General features: G+C 40.2%; 1 protein-coding gene across 11 annotated transcripts in view; it reads right to left on the minus strand.

Annotated features, from left to right (window-relative positions):
• LOC111930078 (cytosolic phospholipase A2 epsilon-like) overlaps positions 1 to 15,561 on the minus strand; it is a 33,096-nt gene that overhangs the window by 16,334 nt on the left and 1,201 nt on the right. For 8 of the 11 annotated variants that reach the window (XR_015288375.1, XR_015288376.1, XM_086894270.1 and 5 more), the window contains exons 3-6: positions 11,623 to 11,698; positions 2,076 to 2,212; positions 1,133 to 1,261; positions 424 to 464 (exon numbers count right to left, since the gene is read on the minus strand). Coding sequence is in view for 9 of the 11 variants with exons in the window: in XM_086894270.1 (XP_086750396.1) it covers positions 424 to 464; positions 1,133 to 1,261; positions 2,076 to 2,212; positions 11,623 to 11,698 (383 nt within the window). In the remaining 2 variants the exon portion in view is untranslated. Of the gene's footprint in view, positions 1 to 423; positions 465 to 1,132; positions 1,262 to 2,075; positions 2,213 to 11,622; positions 11,699 to 14,545; positions 14,697 to 15,561 lie in introns of all 11 variants that reach the window. The other 3 variants (XM_086894276.1, XM_086894274.1, XM_086894273.1) reach the window with 1 other exon arrangement.

Raw genomic sequence — 15,561 nt, forward strand, 5'->3', positions numbered from 1 at the left:
TGCTCCCTTGACACTAGATGCCACATAATGACCCAGCAGAAATTATTAAATTGCTGTAAGGCACCTGGAAAGTCCTTGAAACAGCCTTAGTAGCACAAGCATGACACAAGTTGGGTAGCAATGTTCTACTCAGCCATGATTTTCCCAGAGAAAACTGTCCAGTAAATCTGCAGACTTACTGCAGTGGGATTTCCCAGCCAACTCTGAACTATGTAAGACAAAAATCTTAAGAGAAAGTCTCAGAATAAAAGATTCTCAACTCCTCTCTCATGGCATTTTTCCTTTTGTACAATGATTTTTTAAATGCACATATTAAGTTTGGAAAAACTTGTCTCTGGCTCTTAAGGTGATACTGGATCTCAAAAGGTTTCCCTGCACTACTATATAACTCCAAGCTGCCAATAATAATGGGGTTTTACTTACATGGTCTCCAATACAAACTCTACTTCCAGCTCCTCCTTCCCCTGAAAATAAAATAAAAGAAGCTGTCTCAAGTAGCATGTACAGAGGTTTTCAAAGTAACCTTAATTTTTGCAAGCACTGTATCCTTTACATTTAATAAGTAAAAATATTCTGTTTTGTACTTCCTATTATCAGCATTAAATGACTGAGGCAGCTTTTTCTCCCCCAAGGGAAAGTTCTCAATTGTACTTGCAGAACTAAGAGTGTTTGATACTTATAAATCTCCCAAACAAGCCCATTTCACACTTTCTTCTCTGCCAGCTTCCATATGCTGAACGTGATATGCTAAGGCTTAGTTTTCAGGAAAATATTGTGGAAACAGATAATTTCCCTGTGCTTGCATTGTTTTAGTTTATATAGTCTTTATAAGGATTAGATAAACTCTTATTTTCTATCAGATTATTGAAAGTGCAAAGCTTCCATAAAATTGCATCTACTCTGGGGCTTGGGAATTTGGCCATGACCTGTGCCAAAGGAAACCAACAGGAATTTGAGAAGGCCATCAATTTTGTCACTGATGTGACAAAATTTCCAGGATGTTAATAAATTTTGCTACATTTTTATCACCAAGCTGGTCCTGGCAGTAAAACCAGAAGAGACAGTACATCTCTTCAAACAGAGGGGAGAGAATGGACATCATGCTGTACTAAATATCTGACCAAGCTCTTACCTCTGTGTTTAGTGGGAATGCTGTAAAAACTCTTTCCCCAAGGGGGATTTTAGCTACATCAAAAAGCACAATTGCACGGTCATCATCGTGAATGACGTCATCATCAGAAACAGTAATTTCCAGAACATTCTGGGAAAATAAATGAAAAATATCCAATTCACTAGCATGTATGACATACAAGAAGTATGATGTTCTGCAGCTCTTCCAGGCTTAGTGTCAGCCTTACAGAGAGAGAGGAAATAGAAAAGTATTGATGAAAATGTGTGAGAAGGAAGAGTAAGAAAGGGAGTATAAAGAACCAGGTAAGGTATGAACCAGGTCTTAGTCTTGTCAACTAAAGCTGAACTGAGATCTCTTTTGGGTCAGCTGTTATGCTTTTAAGTAGATCTCATAAAAAATACAATCTTCTAGGGAGGAATATGGATTACCAAAACTCCTATATTGCTTCATATGGGATAGATGGGCAATAAAGATTACTTCATATTAATAATCACCTTTCTAGATCCTTGGATATTCTGCTTTCAGCCACCTGCTCACAGGTATTTGAGTGTAGTTCAATTTGCAGCAGCAAACAGATTTAAATCATACTAGAATTTGGCATTATCTACTGCCATTACTTCATGTCCTTTCAGAAAAAGACGTGTTTTTCTGTTACAGGGTAATTTTATATTTTCATTTTAATTTCTCTGTGTTGCCACTGTCATGGGTCCCATCAGCCTCCCCCAAGGAGGTCAGACTCTCATTACCCATACACAAATAATAACTGTCTGTTAGGAGTAAACTGGATTCCAGCAAAGCCAGAATTGTTTTGCTTCAGCTTACGTGGGGAATTTTAAGAAAACCCAGAAATGCATTTGAAGACATTTCTAGTTTAGGGGTTTGGGGCTAAACTGAAAGACACTGCCCAGAGATAGATGAAAAAGAGAGGTTTTGGGTTGTTTACCTTGACTTTTCTCTGTATCCTGAAGTAGAAAGTTTCATTCCACACAGGATTTCTGCAGTTTTTGATGGTTTTGGTGTGGAATATTTCATCTGAAGCTGTAGGCAACCAGAGCCTCACATAGCAATCAGATTGGCTTACTGTAAAAACATAAGCACAAAATATCTGGCAGAGGAGGCACAATACAAGCAGTGGAGATGTTGAAATGATCTGTAGCTTCAACATGGGTGAGAGATGTGCAGTTCTTTCTGATAAACATTGGCCAAACCAGGAAGATAGAAATCACACAGCTGGATAAAATTAATTTGTTCAACACAACACTATTTTTAATAAACAGTGTATTCAAACAATTACGCACAATCTTGTACATTCAAAGAAAAAATACAATCCTAACTAACAAATTGAAAAGGGTGTCTATTCAAGAGTCTTACTCCATATCAAAAATTTGGCAGGCAAAACTGTGGCAGAGGCAGCGTTACTTCAGACCCTGAGAGGGATTGCACATAAATTGTCTCTGTAGCAATTTAACTTCGTGAGAAATATCAAAAGAATCAGGTTTAAGTCTGATTCAGATAGTACATGTCTGGCATACCTGGTTATTAACTCCTTATGACTGAAAATTAATTATTCCAGTGACCTTGATCATCGTCTCCCTAGGCGGGGTAGGAAGGGAGAGGCCTACCAGCAGTGCAATTGCTGCTTCAGAAGCTCAGTAGGAACTGGAGCCTTTTCCTGGTGTTTGCTGATGCCTGAAGGACCTGGAATCTAATTCCTACTTCACATCTCTTCCCAGGAAAAGTGAAGTGGCAGAAAGGATTTGCATCTTGTGGATGGAGGGAGTGGAGTGAGGTTGCACTTGCTCTAAGTTACTATCTCCCATAGATCCTGGACCAAGCGAACACCAAAGAGATTCTCAGACCTTGGGCAGGAACTTTTCCAGCAGCAGCTAGAAGGGTTGATCCATCCTGTTCTGTAAACTTGGGCTTTGGCAAGAAAAGAGGAGGAGTCTGGTGCCGTGGCAGTCTACAGAGAGAATCACCTCATGAGCAGGGAGAAGAGCACCTACTGTCTGTAAGCACGGTAGAGGTCCTGAGTCGGCTCCTTGAGGTAAAGAGCGAGTTCGTCCCCATGTCTTTGTTCAGGATATATTGCTTTGGCATATTTTGCTTAAAAAAAGGATGCTGCCTAAAATCCAGAGACCCTGTGACTGGGACATGCTCAAGGGAGGATACCTGTCAATTAGGGAGATCCCCATGTAACACTTTGTGCTGAATCTTGAAGGAATTTCTTGACACTGACAGGAGTTTTCTCTTTAGAAGGTAGTAGATTGCCTGTCTTTGAAATTATTTCCACTGGCAACACTTCAGAGTCTCGTATTTTAACATAAAGGAGGTGACAGGGTAATACATTGACTTTGGCAATTACCAGTATAATATTTAATTTACTAGGAGTGGGAGGGCTGTGCTTGCTGATCTGTCTGATAACTGAAAGTTCTTCCCTCACTGTCTGCCTGACAGCCTGCTGAGCTGTGATGTACTCATCTTGATTAATGGTATCACTGCCTCTGATCTACAGAGCCTGTACAAGGGCCAAGAACTAAGTGTGGCTCCAGGGCATCTGGACCATCCCTCCTCTCATTAACACACACACACAACTTGCCAGTCTCAAGTGTTCCAAAAACATGAATCCAGCATCTCCAAAATTGCCAAAGTGGATGAGGTGGCATGTGATTCAGAAATTAACATTTCTGAACTGACTCAAGACGTAATTTCTCTCCCTTTTAGCTTCTAGCTATTTTAAATTTCATTTTTTCATCACACATTGTAAAAAATAAGACTTGTGATATAACTGAGAAAGCCTGTAGTGTGAAATCTCTGAGACAACCGTGAATGGACAGCTGCAGCACTTATGAATGTGTTTTGTTACTGTTTGACCTGGAATTTACTGATTTTCTGGAGTGTTTTCTTTGGCAAAATATCTTCATGAGGCTACTTTCTAAAATTGTCATCTGCTCTATGGGGAGAAGCTGAGCGAGCTGAGACCCTTCAGCCTGAAGGAGAGAAGGCTTACACAGTCTTGTCAATTTGTGTAAATGCCTGATAAGAGGAGAGGAAAATAAAGAAGTCTGCACCAGATCACCCCGTGGTGCCCAGTGAAAGGTAAAAGGCAGTGGACACAAACCAAAATGCAGGGAATCCCACTGAAACATAAGTAAAAATTTCACTTTTACCATCACACTGTAAACACTGCCAAATACTGTCACAGATTGCCCAGAAAGGTTGTGAGGTCTCTACCCTCGAGGATATTCAGAACCCAAATGGATATGGCTCTGAACAACCTACTGAAGCCAATCCTGTTTATGGCAGGGATAGCCATAAAGGAGGACACAGTCTCCAGAGGTGCCTTCACACCTCAGCCACTTTGTGTGATTCTGCTGTAACAAGGCTAGCTGGCCCCAGAAAAATTACATAATGGTGTTAGTAACTCCTGTATGCAAATTTGACCTTGAAGATGGGGCGAGGTAATACCACTAGGACAAAATACATTCTCTTCCTGTGAAGAAAGGGGACTACGCCACATGTGGTTTTGCCACAATTCATCTACAGCCCATACCAGTGTGGAGAGGTTATTGTTTTCCATAGAATTCCTGCGATTTTCTATGTTTTCCTTTAATTTTACAGACAGTAAAATTCCCATGTTGTGAGTCTAACTGAGCTTATTTATTTCTGTAGAAGTTCACTTCAGCTGAGGCTAAATTGTGAGGCAAACAGTGAGATAAATAAAAAATAACAGGATAGTTGAACATTTGCTGAATACTATGATGATTATTGTACCCATACTACATGGGAGCCCTTGAAATGACTAATTAGCTTGCATTGCTCCCTCTTGTCCCTGAAAAAAGTGTACAAGAGAGCTACTGAAAATGTTCCAGTTTATTCATTGCTACCTGAGAGCTAATACAAAAAAAAAAAATAAAAAAATAATTCTATTTGCATTTTCTTCATGTTTTAGCTGCAATGCAGTTGCTGGACTTCTTTAGCAGTTTCATGCCATGCCGAGCCCTTCAGTGCATGTATTGCAACTTCCCTAAAGACATTAAGTCACCTCATGTGAATGCTGAGACATCTGCATGTCTCTTTGAAAGCCAGCACTAAGTGACCCTAGTGTCCTTTTCCAATTCATAGCTTCGGATTTAATTTCTATTGCGGTGAGACTTCTTCTCAACTCTGTCTTAGAGCTAAAGATTGGTTAAAAATACAAGACCAAAAGAAGTAGATCAGAATTGCAGCCACGTGTGGTACTCTGTCAGAGTACAGTCCTGTGAGGTGTATCTGAGATGAACCATCCCATGCTAAAAGCACTCATCTCCATCACAGGTAAGGAGAAAATTACAGCACTGAAAACCAAAGCGTATAAGAAAAACTAGTCTCATAAGAACAATGAATGTAAACTACAAAATCCCATCTGTCCTGTTACTGCATTTCGCAACACCAAAACGAAGAAATAATTTTCTCCTAGTGAAATATTCTTCACCTGCACAGACAGGTTCTCCTTGAATCCTAGTTTACTACAGTTTGCTTAAGAGGAGGAGGAGAAGAACCGCTCCCATTTCTCAATTGCTGGACATGATATTTGGGAACATTTTCCCTCGCCAGCCTCATACAATACAAACAGAATTAAGGATTTACTCCTACTGCTATCTGAGAGAGGATTTGAACTTGGCTAGGAGCTCTACCAGCATCCTGGTGCAACACTCATTTGTAAACACAGTATTATTCTCTGTGGTTTAATTGTGGAAATAACAAAATCTCATAGATCTACTGTGCTTCATCAGCGATGTCTTTGACCAGGGATGAACAGAGTCCCCGTGTGAATGAGCACTTCACCCAGTCCAGACATTTAAGTCAAGTGGCAAAGTAGGATTTTCTCCCTGGAAAAAGGGGCGCAGTACCTGCTGCAGTCCTAGATCAATGTTTCATATCTGGTCACCTCTCCCTCCTCTGCCACTGTGCTCCCACTGGCACCACTTGCTTTCCTGGGACAGGGCCATTAGTGCCACCTTCACTAGCTGTAATCTCCCTCATTTTTTTTGCACTTATTTTCTGTAGCAAAAATAGCCCCTAATGCCTCTGGAGAATGACTGTTTTGCAAAGGCTCCAAGTGTCCTACTGCAGAACTGACTCATTTCTTCTGAAGGAATAATACAAAAAACTTCCACTATGAAAATTTCCATTATGAAATAATTTCATAAGACGTTAGAGGACAAAGTCTCTGAGCTCTTCTTTTATAAATATGTAAGGCCTCTCTTCGTTCAAAGGTGAAAAACCAAAGGAAGATGTGAAAACAAAAGGAAGAGCTGAGGGAGAGGAGTGATTGTTCTGACATCTCAGCTAAGACCAACAGGTTTGTTTTCACAGCTGAGAAAGTTTCCACATATGCATCTTTTCTACAGTAGAAAATATACCTGAGTGCAGACACATTTCAGCCCAGGACTTTAACTTTCTTCCTCAGCTCTGACAGCCTCTTGATCTAGCAAGACCTCTCTCAGAAAAGTTACTGTGTCCCAGAAAACAAATCACCTGTCAACCTGAGGTTCACTCCAAGTAATTTCTTACTGGGACACAGAGCTCCTCACTTCCTGCACTTCAGGAAGAGCACTGCAAACCTCAGCACCAGTGAGGCCGAATGTGTCAGACCTGACACCACCACTCTTCACCTCCTCTGTGTTAATGAGCCAGAGCCTGCACTCCAGCAGCAAAGGTCATCCCTTGGAACGTGGGATCAGCTGGTAGGCTGCCACAGTTTCAGAGAGCACTACTGCCACAGAGACATCTTTACTCAGGTCTTCGGGACTAGGTGAGATCCAGTGGAGCCCAGCAGAGTTTTGCCCTTTCACATGGTGGAGAGATGAGGTAACTGCAGGTCTGTTCAGCTGCGCTGCCTAAGGACATGGATGAAGTTTGCTTCCACTTCTGCTGCCTCAGGGCAAATCCCCTCTCTTGGTGCCTGGGCTTCAGGAATGCCAGACAGGCCGATCCCCTCACTGATCCTGTGTGTGTCCATGGAGCAGGGACAGCGGGGTGTCAGCTGTCAGGTTTAGGGGTTGCCATGAAACAAGTAAGCGCTAATGACAGTGAAAGTGGGCCAGGCTGGGAGCTTGGTGCAGCTGTGCGGCCACCCCATAGCTCACTTGATTAAGGAGAGCAGCTGGAAGGTGTAGACAGTCTGTGCCACCATGGTTTTCCTCTCCCATCACCCAGCTCCTTCTCCATTTTCTTGGGAAGCAGTCCCTGGAAGGGGTGTGTTATAAATCTGTATTGTCATATTGGCTTTCGCAAGTATTAAGATGAATATTATATGTTAAATACTTTTTGGCTATGTATGTACTCTTTTTTCTTGCTAACAAGTTTTAAGCTTAAAGGAATCTCCTAGGTACAAAGCAAGGAAACCCCAGAGGGCAAAGACAGTGGGGCCCAAGCTGTTATCAGCAGAAGAACAATAGAGCCCAAGCTGTTATCTGAAGCCAGGACCAGGCCTTGGCAGCAGGGGAAAGATATGAAGCCCTGCCCTCAAAGGAAGGATAAGGGGCCCAGACTGTTACCAACACTGACCATTTGCAGAAGAAAAGAAACCAAACTCAAAATAATGCTCATCAGCAAGAATAATGATGACCAGCAAAAATAGTGCTGAACAGCAGAAATAGAAATCACACAGAGCATGTTCTAAATAGGCGGAACCAGGGTGAGGACATGCTAAATACTTCTTGAAAAAGTTTGAATATGCATCAAACCCTCACAGCAGGAGGGGATAAAAAGAGTGTTCCCGAGATACCAGGGGTGTTCCTGGCAACCCGCCAGGGCACCCAGCCGTTTTAACCCTTTGCTTTATTTCCTTTGTCTCCTAATTGTCTTTTTGTTTATATTAAACTTTTTATAATTTATTAAGTGAATCTCATTTTTAACAGGGTGTCAGCAGCAAGAAAAGAAGCTAATATATTGTGAGGTGCCTCAGGGAGGCAAAGAGTTAGTTTCAGATAAGCATTTTTAAAGTGAGAGGCATGGCTGTAAGCCACGTGTGTGACGTCCTGTGTTAGGGGATGTGTGAGCCCTAGATGAAGTTATCTCACCCCAGACTTCTTGGGAGGAGTGGCCCAGGAGTTCTGATTGGGTTTGAGACCCTGGAGTTTCTCTCTTGTGTGTTTTTAGTGGTCTCTAACCCTAAACTCCACCCTCAAAGGTGGAGTCCCTCAAGAGTTCTGTCCCTCAAAAACCCCTGCCCTGCCTTTGTTCAGGGCTCTCTGTCTCTGGGTATGAATTGCTCCCATGCTGAATAAATGGTTTCATGAACAGATGCCCGTCTCATTGTATTACATACTGGTTCCCAGAAACTGTGACTTCCCTGGACATGATCCTGCAGTTGCTGACTACAACACAAATACACCATTTTCCCTGCCATCTCATCCTGACCAGATATTCCTCCCACATATGAGGAGCTCTTCGGAAGTAGTGACACCATGAACAGAGTTAGGAAACACGAGTTTTTGTAAAAGCACTAATTTCCAGCTGAAAAGGAGCAAATGGACACACCAATGACCCAAAAAGTCATTATTTTACTGAAGGCTGCATACAGTCTTGGACTGAGGAGGGGAATTACTATTGCAAAACAGGTGCCAGACTGTAATAGACTCAAACTTTAATGGGACTAATTCCTTTCTAATACCCCCACCACCTTCATAGCCAAACTGCATGGAGCGCTGCAGCCTGGTGATGACACTCAGTGCTTGCAGGGCAGCAGGATGAGTGTAAGTGATCTTATCTGGGTGCCCTTCTCTCCAGTGCCCACAGTGAGATCAGGGAGTGCCACAAAAGTTTGAGTCTGACCATGATTACTAATTGGCATAAAGGTTAGTTAGAAGTACAGTGGAAAATAATTAGCCCAGGTCTAACAAGAACATTTGCATGGTAAGATAAGACAAGACAGATACCAATTATACGTAGCATGAGGCATATGTTGAAGAGGAACATCAGTCAGTATAGAGGAGACCACAAAAGGGGCGAGCTGACAGCAGGGATATGAAAGGGGCCAGTTGACCCATTCAGGAGGAGTCAACTGTTTTCTTTTCGGTTTAATTTTTTTCTTTTTGTGCCAAACTCAATCAGCATGTGCTGTCTACAGGCAAAGGTGGAACATCAGATTTCAGAATAAGCTTGGATTTCATCCCAGGCTTGTGAAACACACATCCCATGGATCTTGAGGTGCATATTTAAAAAAAAAAAACAGCCAGGATTAGGTTGGGTGCATGTGATAATGAGGAATATCAGTGGAAATATACAGAAGTGGTGCTCCCTGAAGCCAGGATTTGGCACGTAAATCAAAGAAAAATGTAGAAACTCTATGACTAAACTACCTGGTATGACTGCACTTGCAACAAACAGAGAGAAAATGGAGTGCTGCACATGCTGAAAAAGATGGGAAGCCAGCATGCAGGCAGAAAAAGCAAGTCAGAAGTGGCTGCACTTGACTGAAAAGGTGGCTTGTTCCTGTATTTGATACAGAGAAACTGAAAATCTAGGGAAGTCTGAAATATGTTAGTACAAAAACTGTCAGTCTTCTACAGATATTTCACAGCCAGACAGCATCTGTATCAGATGCTTATGATCAGTTTTCCAGGGGAAAGCTCATATGGCTGAGGAAAGGCTAAGTAAATGTAATTTTATTATTCTCTTTAGCACACAGTAGCATGTCTAGTTATTTCAGGTTTCTGATACTTCAAATGCATTCAAATGTTAAAATAAAAATGCTACGCTAAAAGAACATTAATTGCAGTGCAAAATCAAGCACTTGAAAGCTACAATATATCTTTTTTGAACTGTACTTTAGTTTTTAAATCATAGAGTATCACACTATTTTTTCTTTGAGACTTCAACTTCTTTGAAAGCGGAGGTAGGTTGCTACTCAGTCAACAAAGAGCTATCTGATGTTTATCTTCCTTGTTCAACAGCATCCTGGTCTACAGCACTTCATTCTGTGACATCCTTAAGAAACAGGCTCAAATAGGCTCACAGAGTAGCTTGGGGATTACTGGCAGAAAGAAAAGACATCTTTCTCTTCACCAGCAGGTCCCCAAGACTTATTTACTGGAAATTAACAAAAGAATCTGAAAAAATCCTCTACAGTAGTAGAGGATTCAAAATGAGCACATCACCTCAATAGATAAGAGGGAGACAAAATGTGATGGAGAAGACATTCTATGTTTTGTAGACAGGGAAACAGAGGCACAGAATTTTTTGATTTATAGGCAAATACATTTGCCTAAACTTCTTATGCAACAAGTCCATGAACAGAGCTAAAAACTGAGCCCACACATCTTGAGCTCTACTCCAGGTGTGTGTATTTTGGTGATAACAGGAATTTTCAAACTGTCTACATCTCACTAATAGGGACTTGTCAGAAATCTCCCTGTCATCAGGACAGAGGACAAGGTCACAACTGTAACACTATTTTCTGAGAGTGCAGCATCATTCTACTTTGTGCAATCCCTTTGCATAAACAGCTGAATCATGGTTCTTATCTTGTTCAATTTTAATTCTAGATGAAAGGTGATACTACGAGAAATTAAATCAACAGTTCAAAGGAATGAAGGTGAGGTCTTGCATATACATGCAATGTTTCATAGCTTTCAAAAGGAATAGAAATTCATTTGACCTTTTCTGCTATACTATAATATTGTTTCTATTCTCTACAACCCAATATTACAGACAATGTGAACAGAACACTCCTCTTTACGTGATTGGAAAATTGATAAAGGTGACATCCATGCTTTTGAAACACCAAAATGAGTGAAATATGAAGAGATGGTGAGAATTTTTATCTGTAGGGTATTATGGCTTCACCAAACTTCATCATGATCTCCCAAAAAGGAAAGAAAATGCAAAACAAGAGAAGGAATAGCAGTATGGCAAAAGGATAGGAGAAACTGTGTTATTAGTGATGTGCCAAGTTCGTGAGACACACGTAGGAGTGGCAGGAGAAAATTCTCGGAGAAAAATCTCCGGGAAGGTGAGCCACCAGGCAAGGGCTACCCAAATATCACACATTTTCAAAACACTTTGCCTGTCAGCTGTAATGTACCATGTACCATAGTCCTCCCAAAAATTCTGTTAGACATCTTTTACTGGGGGGCAAGAGGCAGCTGATGTCATGATGGTCAGGACAACCAAAGAATTAAGACGGTAAGTATTTCAGCTCTATATTCTATGCATTTGTCATGGACATGTTATATAAACATCTCTGTATTAAAACTGGTGTTAAGATATTTTCAAGCACCTTAAACAGCCAACTTGCCAGATAAATAATGTGCAAAAAGCCCCATAACCAAATAAACCTCTGAAATTGTAAATAGACATTCTGTGGCATAAATTGCTTTCAGCTGTGATTTCTTAGCAAGTATGACTTTTGTTTTTTGCATTTGTGCAGTATCTAGCACAAGCAGGGGCTGATACAGTAATTTGAGAATCATGTAACATCAATGAAAAAATTTGGTACTTACAAAAATCTGCCTGATGAGCATTTTTCAGCTTTATGATTCTTACAGTAAGCAAGGAGTAAGGTGTCATTTCTTCCTGCTGAAAAAAACCGAAACAAAACAAAGGAGGTGTATTTTAAAGTTTTGAATATGTATATTGGCTTTAATGCAACCAAACACTGAAAAGAACCAAGGTTCTGCTGAAGTTTTCTCTTCCAGTTGGCATCACAGTAAATAAACAACAGGTAGCAGAATGCACTTTCTCCACAAACTTCATTGACCCCTAAAGCCTGTAGCTATCTGTGCACACAAAGAGAAGGTGTGGAAAGAGAGGATGAATAGGAAAGTTAAGATGGTGTAAATAAACTGAAAAAGTTCATTTAGGCAGTAACATTAAATTGTACACATGACCATCAGCAGCCAATATGAAGACAAAGTTCAGTGAATCCAGATATCAGAGATGCTTCAAATTTGGTTGGCTATTGACCAAGAGCCTGTGTTGTTCAAGGTAGAATCAAGGCCTACACAAAATATTCTTCTTTTAATGCAGTGCTTGGATAATTGGAGAGAAAGGGGGAAAAAAAGACAGGTATTTTTATGTTTTCTTGCTTGTTTTTAAAAGAATCATTTTCCTGAGAGAGAGATGACTAAGGATGAGTGTTAGCACCTTAGGGAATGTCTAAGCACTGCACAACACGTAGCTTTAGACAAACTCCTAGCTTGCTTTGTGGGAACAGAGGTTTTTCCTTACCAAGGATGGTTATCTGATTGATAGATATGGAATAGTTTTGACTATAATCCTTAACTTCAAAAACAACTATCCCCAATTCCTTGTTGAAGGTGCCAGGCCTGACCATCTAGGTCTGTAAAGGTTGTGACAATCATGTGTTCTTGATGGATTTTACATCTTCAGAGAACATGCTCATGGTGTCCCCTAGCAGCAGCTAGAGCAAGCAGGGTATTAGTAAAAAAGGAGGAGAAAACAGACAATGCTTACTATGGCTGCAGCATAGGTGGTTATATTGATTCCCCAACTGTGAGAACAGTTGGGGGAGAATTATCAAAACAGCTCGAGTTTATAGAAAGGAAAGAGAGTTGCATCATAGTTGTACCACAGAGACTGAATAGAAAGGGTAAATCCACACTAGGGATGGCTCCCTCTCTCACTGTTTAGGAAAAGAAACAGAAGAAAAGGAATTTCAGAAATTTCAGACTGTATTGAGTAATAAGTTCTGGAGTTGATGTATGATTGTAGCAGTAACAGTTTTGTTAGATAGAAGGAGTAACATAAAATGACTGCAGTGGGTGTCTGAGGATAAGGCTCTGCACAGGAAAGTAAATGCGAACTCTGTCAGGTCCTGAGGTCTGACTGCTACTGCTACGTGAAGAGCTTTAATCTGCATACAAATGTGTTATCAGCAGATCCTCAATTTGGTATCTCCAATAAAAGGGGAAGGTATAAATAGCATATCTATAAATAATATGTACATAAAAAAGTCATCAGAGTTAGGCTATGAAATAATAAGGAATCTTTTAAGGACTTCTGAGCAAAGCATTAATGAAAAAACAAAATATTACAGCATTAAGATGAGGCAGATTTAGCAACAGGGAAATGTTAGTTTGCAGTTCTAGTAGCAAGGAGCTGTGGAAGTTATAAAATGGCCAAACTTACTATGATGCCACTTGAGTATTTGCAAAAAGATACTCAGAAAAATAATACTGAAGGCACGGTATACAGTGGGACAAGAAATAGTCACAGTATATTGTGGACCACTGATATTCAGAAAAAGTTTGAGAAGTTCAGATAATGGCAGAAGACAAATGGATCACCAATTCTTAGTAAAGTCACAACACGAAACATCATCAACAAGAAGGGGTGGCCAAAGAAAGAAGCTGTTATGAAAGCTAATGACCAGAAGTTAGAAAAGACAGTCTGAAGTGAAATAGAAGAGAGCTGGTTGAAGATGATGAAATAATTAGGAGATGTTATCATTTTCTGAGAAACTTCAATTAAAATAACAGGGATAAACTCTTGAGTGAAATAAGAGAAAGCACATACAAAGATGCTGCTACTGTGACAAATGTTAAAGATTGATAAAAAGATCAAAGTATAAGAAATCAGTGAGACAAGACAGTACATCAGCTGGAGTGTGTAGAGCACTGGAACATGGGGAATCCATCATGACAAAATTTAGCTTAACCTCTCAAATAATTTCCATCTCTGTAAGAATGAAAGACACGAAGGTCATGAAAGGAAACTGCACAAAAAAACTGAATAATTTCCAGGCTACAAAGTTGTCCAATAAAATGTCAAAACTGATGTTTTTATAAAACTCTGGGTGATTGAAAGGCACATTAAATAGAAGCCAGTGCCTAATATAACCATGAAACTTGCCCATGAGCTCAAGTTTATGACCAGGAATTGTATCAGAATATCTTCAGTGAGCTGACTGGTTAAAATGCTCACACTTTTTCCTGTGAGGTACAGAAGCAGCACGTCCAAATCAAGTGGTCTAAGCGTTAAAAAAATGCATTCTCCTCATCAGGCTACAAAGAATAGAATATATTGGCTTCTGGGTGGGTATATTCCAAAACTAAAGAAATAAATTAATCACTGTTGCTTGAAGACACATGTAAGGCACAGGATATTTTACATGGCTGTGCTCTCAGCAGAGGAGGTGAGATCTCAGCATTATCAGAACACAGGCTGAGCCAGCTCCACAAAATTGTGAATTGTTACATTTTCCTAACAATTTAGCAGTGGAGCATATTTGGCTTTGCACTATAGGTAGGCAGCAGCTAAATTCCATGCACAGCCACAGGCATAATTCTCTAAACCAAATCCAGTAATTATTCAGTTTATCACACAGCTATGCAAATTCCTCTCAAATTGAAACAAGTACTTAGGCAAATGTTTGAGCATTTGCATTAAGGAAAGCTTTTATACCTGTTTACTTCTTGTGGAATTCAAGGTCTGCTACAAGCATGTTATCCTTTCTAATAGCTCTCTACTAATGATTATCCTTCCGTTGAAGATAGCAAGCTATGACTTGCAAAAATTCAGGCAATTACCAAAAGCTACCCAGGAAACCCAATACCTGTAAGAGGCAGAAATTGGCCAGTTTAGACAAGTTTGTGCCTTTAATGACATTTTTCTGCTGAGATTTATTACAGAGGAGCAAAGACATATCCAAAGCCAGGAGGTAAATAAAGAGTGTCAGGGAATGTCTTTGTTGTTAAATACCTGTGGGCAGCAAACAGAACTTTCAGAAGTTCATTTGGTAGGGAGAAATTATGGCATGAATAATGAATTAAAGCTGTGGAAAGGGTCCCATACCCCCAGTATGCAGGAAGTTACGGCCACATAATTTTTTTTTTTACAACTTCATATATGTTCTAAAACATATGCTGGATCCTAACAATCTTTATGTAAATGTAACTATATTAGTGGTAAAGAGGTTGCTTTTAGCCATGGATATTCTAAACCAAAACAGAACTTCAGTATGAATACATTAAATCATTACAAATCTGTTAAGTAAGGTCATTCTTTTCCCCAACAGCTGCTTTTCCTGCTTTAGTACATTCTGTTGCTGAGCTTTAGCATGCACACACACAGAGCAAATTAGGAAAAACCAAAATGCCATGTCATTTTTGGTTTTGTTACTTTGCCTTTTACAGCAAGTTTCACTCCCCACTGGTAGTTTGTACCTTTTGTACACTAATATCCATCTGTAGGAGCTGCCAGCAGGCTGTTAACAAGAGATCAGTTTGATCGATCAGTTTGATAAGATTGTGACATACATAGGCAAAACAACATTCGTAGTTCTCTGTTCATTTGGTATTCTGCTTATACAAACAAAATGTATGAGCTATAGACACTTGAATCACACACTATTTAAGATGTCATCAAAAGGAAGTTTTCTTTATGTTTGGAGCCCCCCAGGTTTTGCTTTGAGGCAGCTT

The sequence above is a fragment of the Cyanistes caeruleus genome, chromosome 6, assembly GCF_971803275.1.
Source record: "Cyanistes caeruleus chromosome 6, bCyaCae1.hap1.1, whole genome shotgun sequence".
NCBI lineage: Eukaryota > Metazoa > Chordata > Aves > Passeriformes > Paridae > Cyanistes > Cyanistes caeruleus.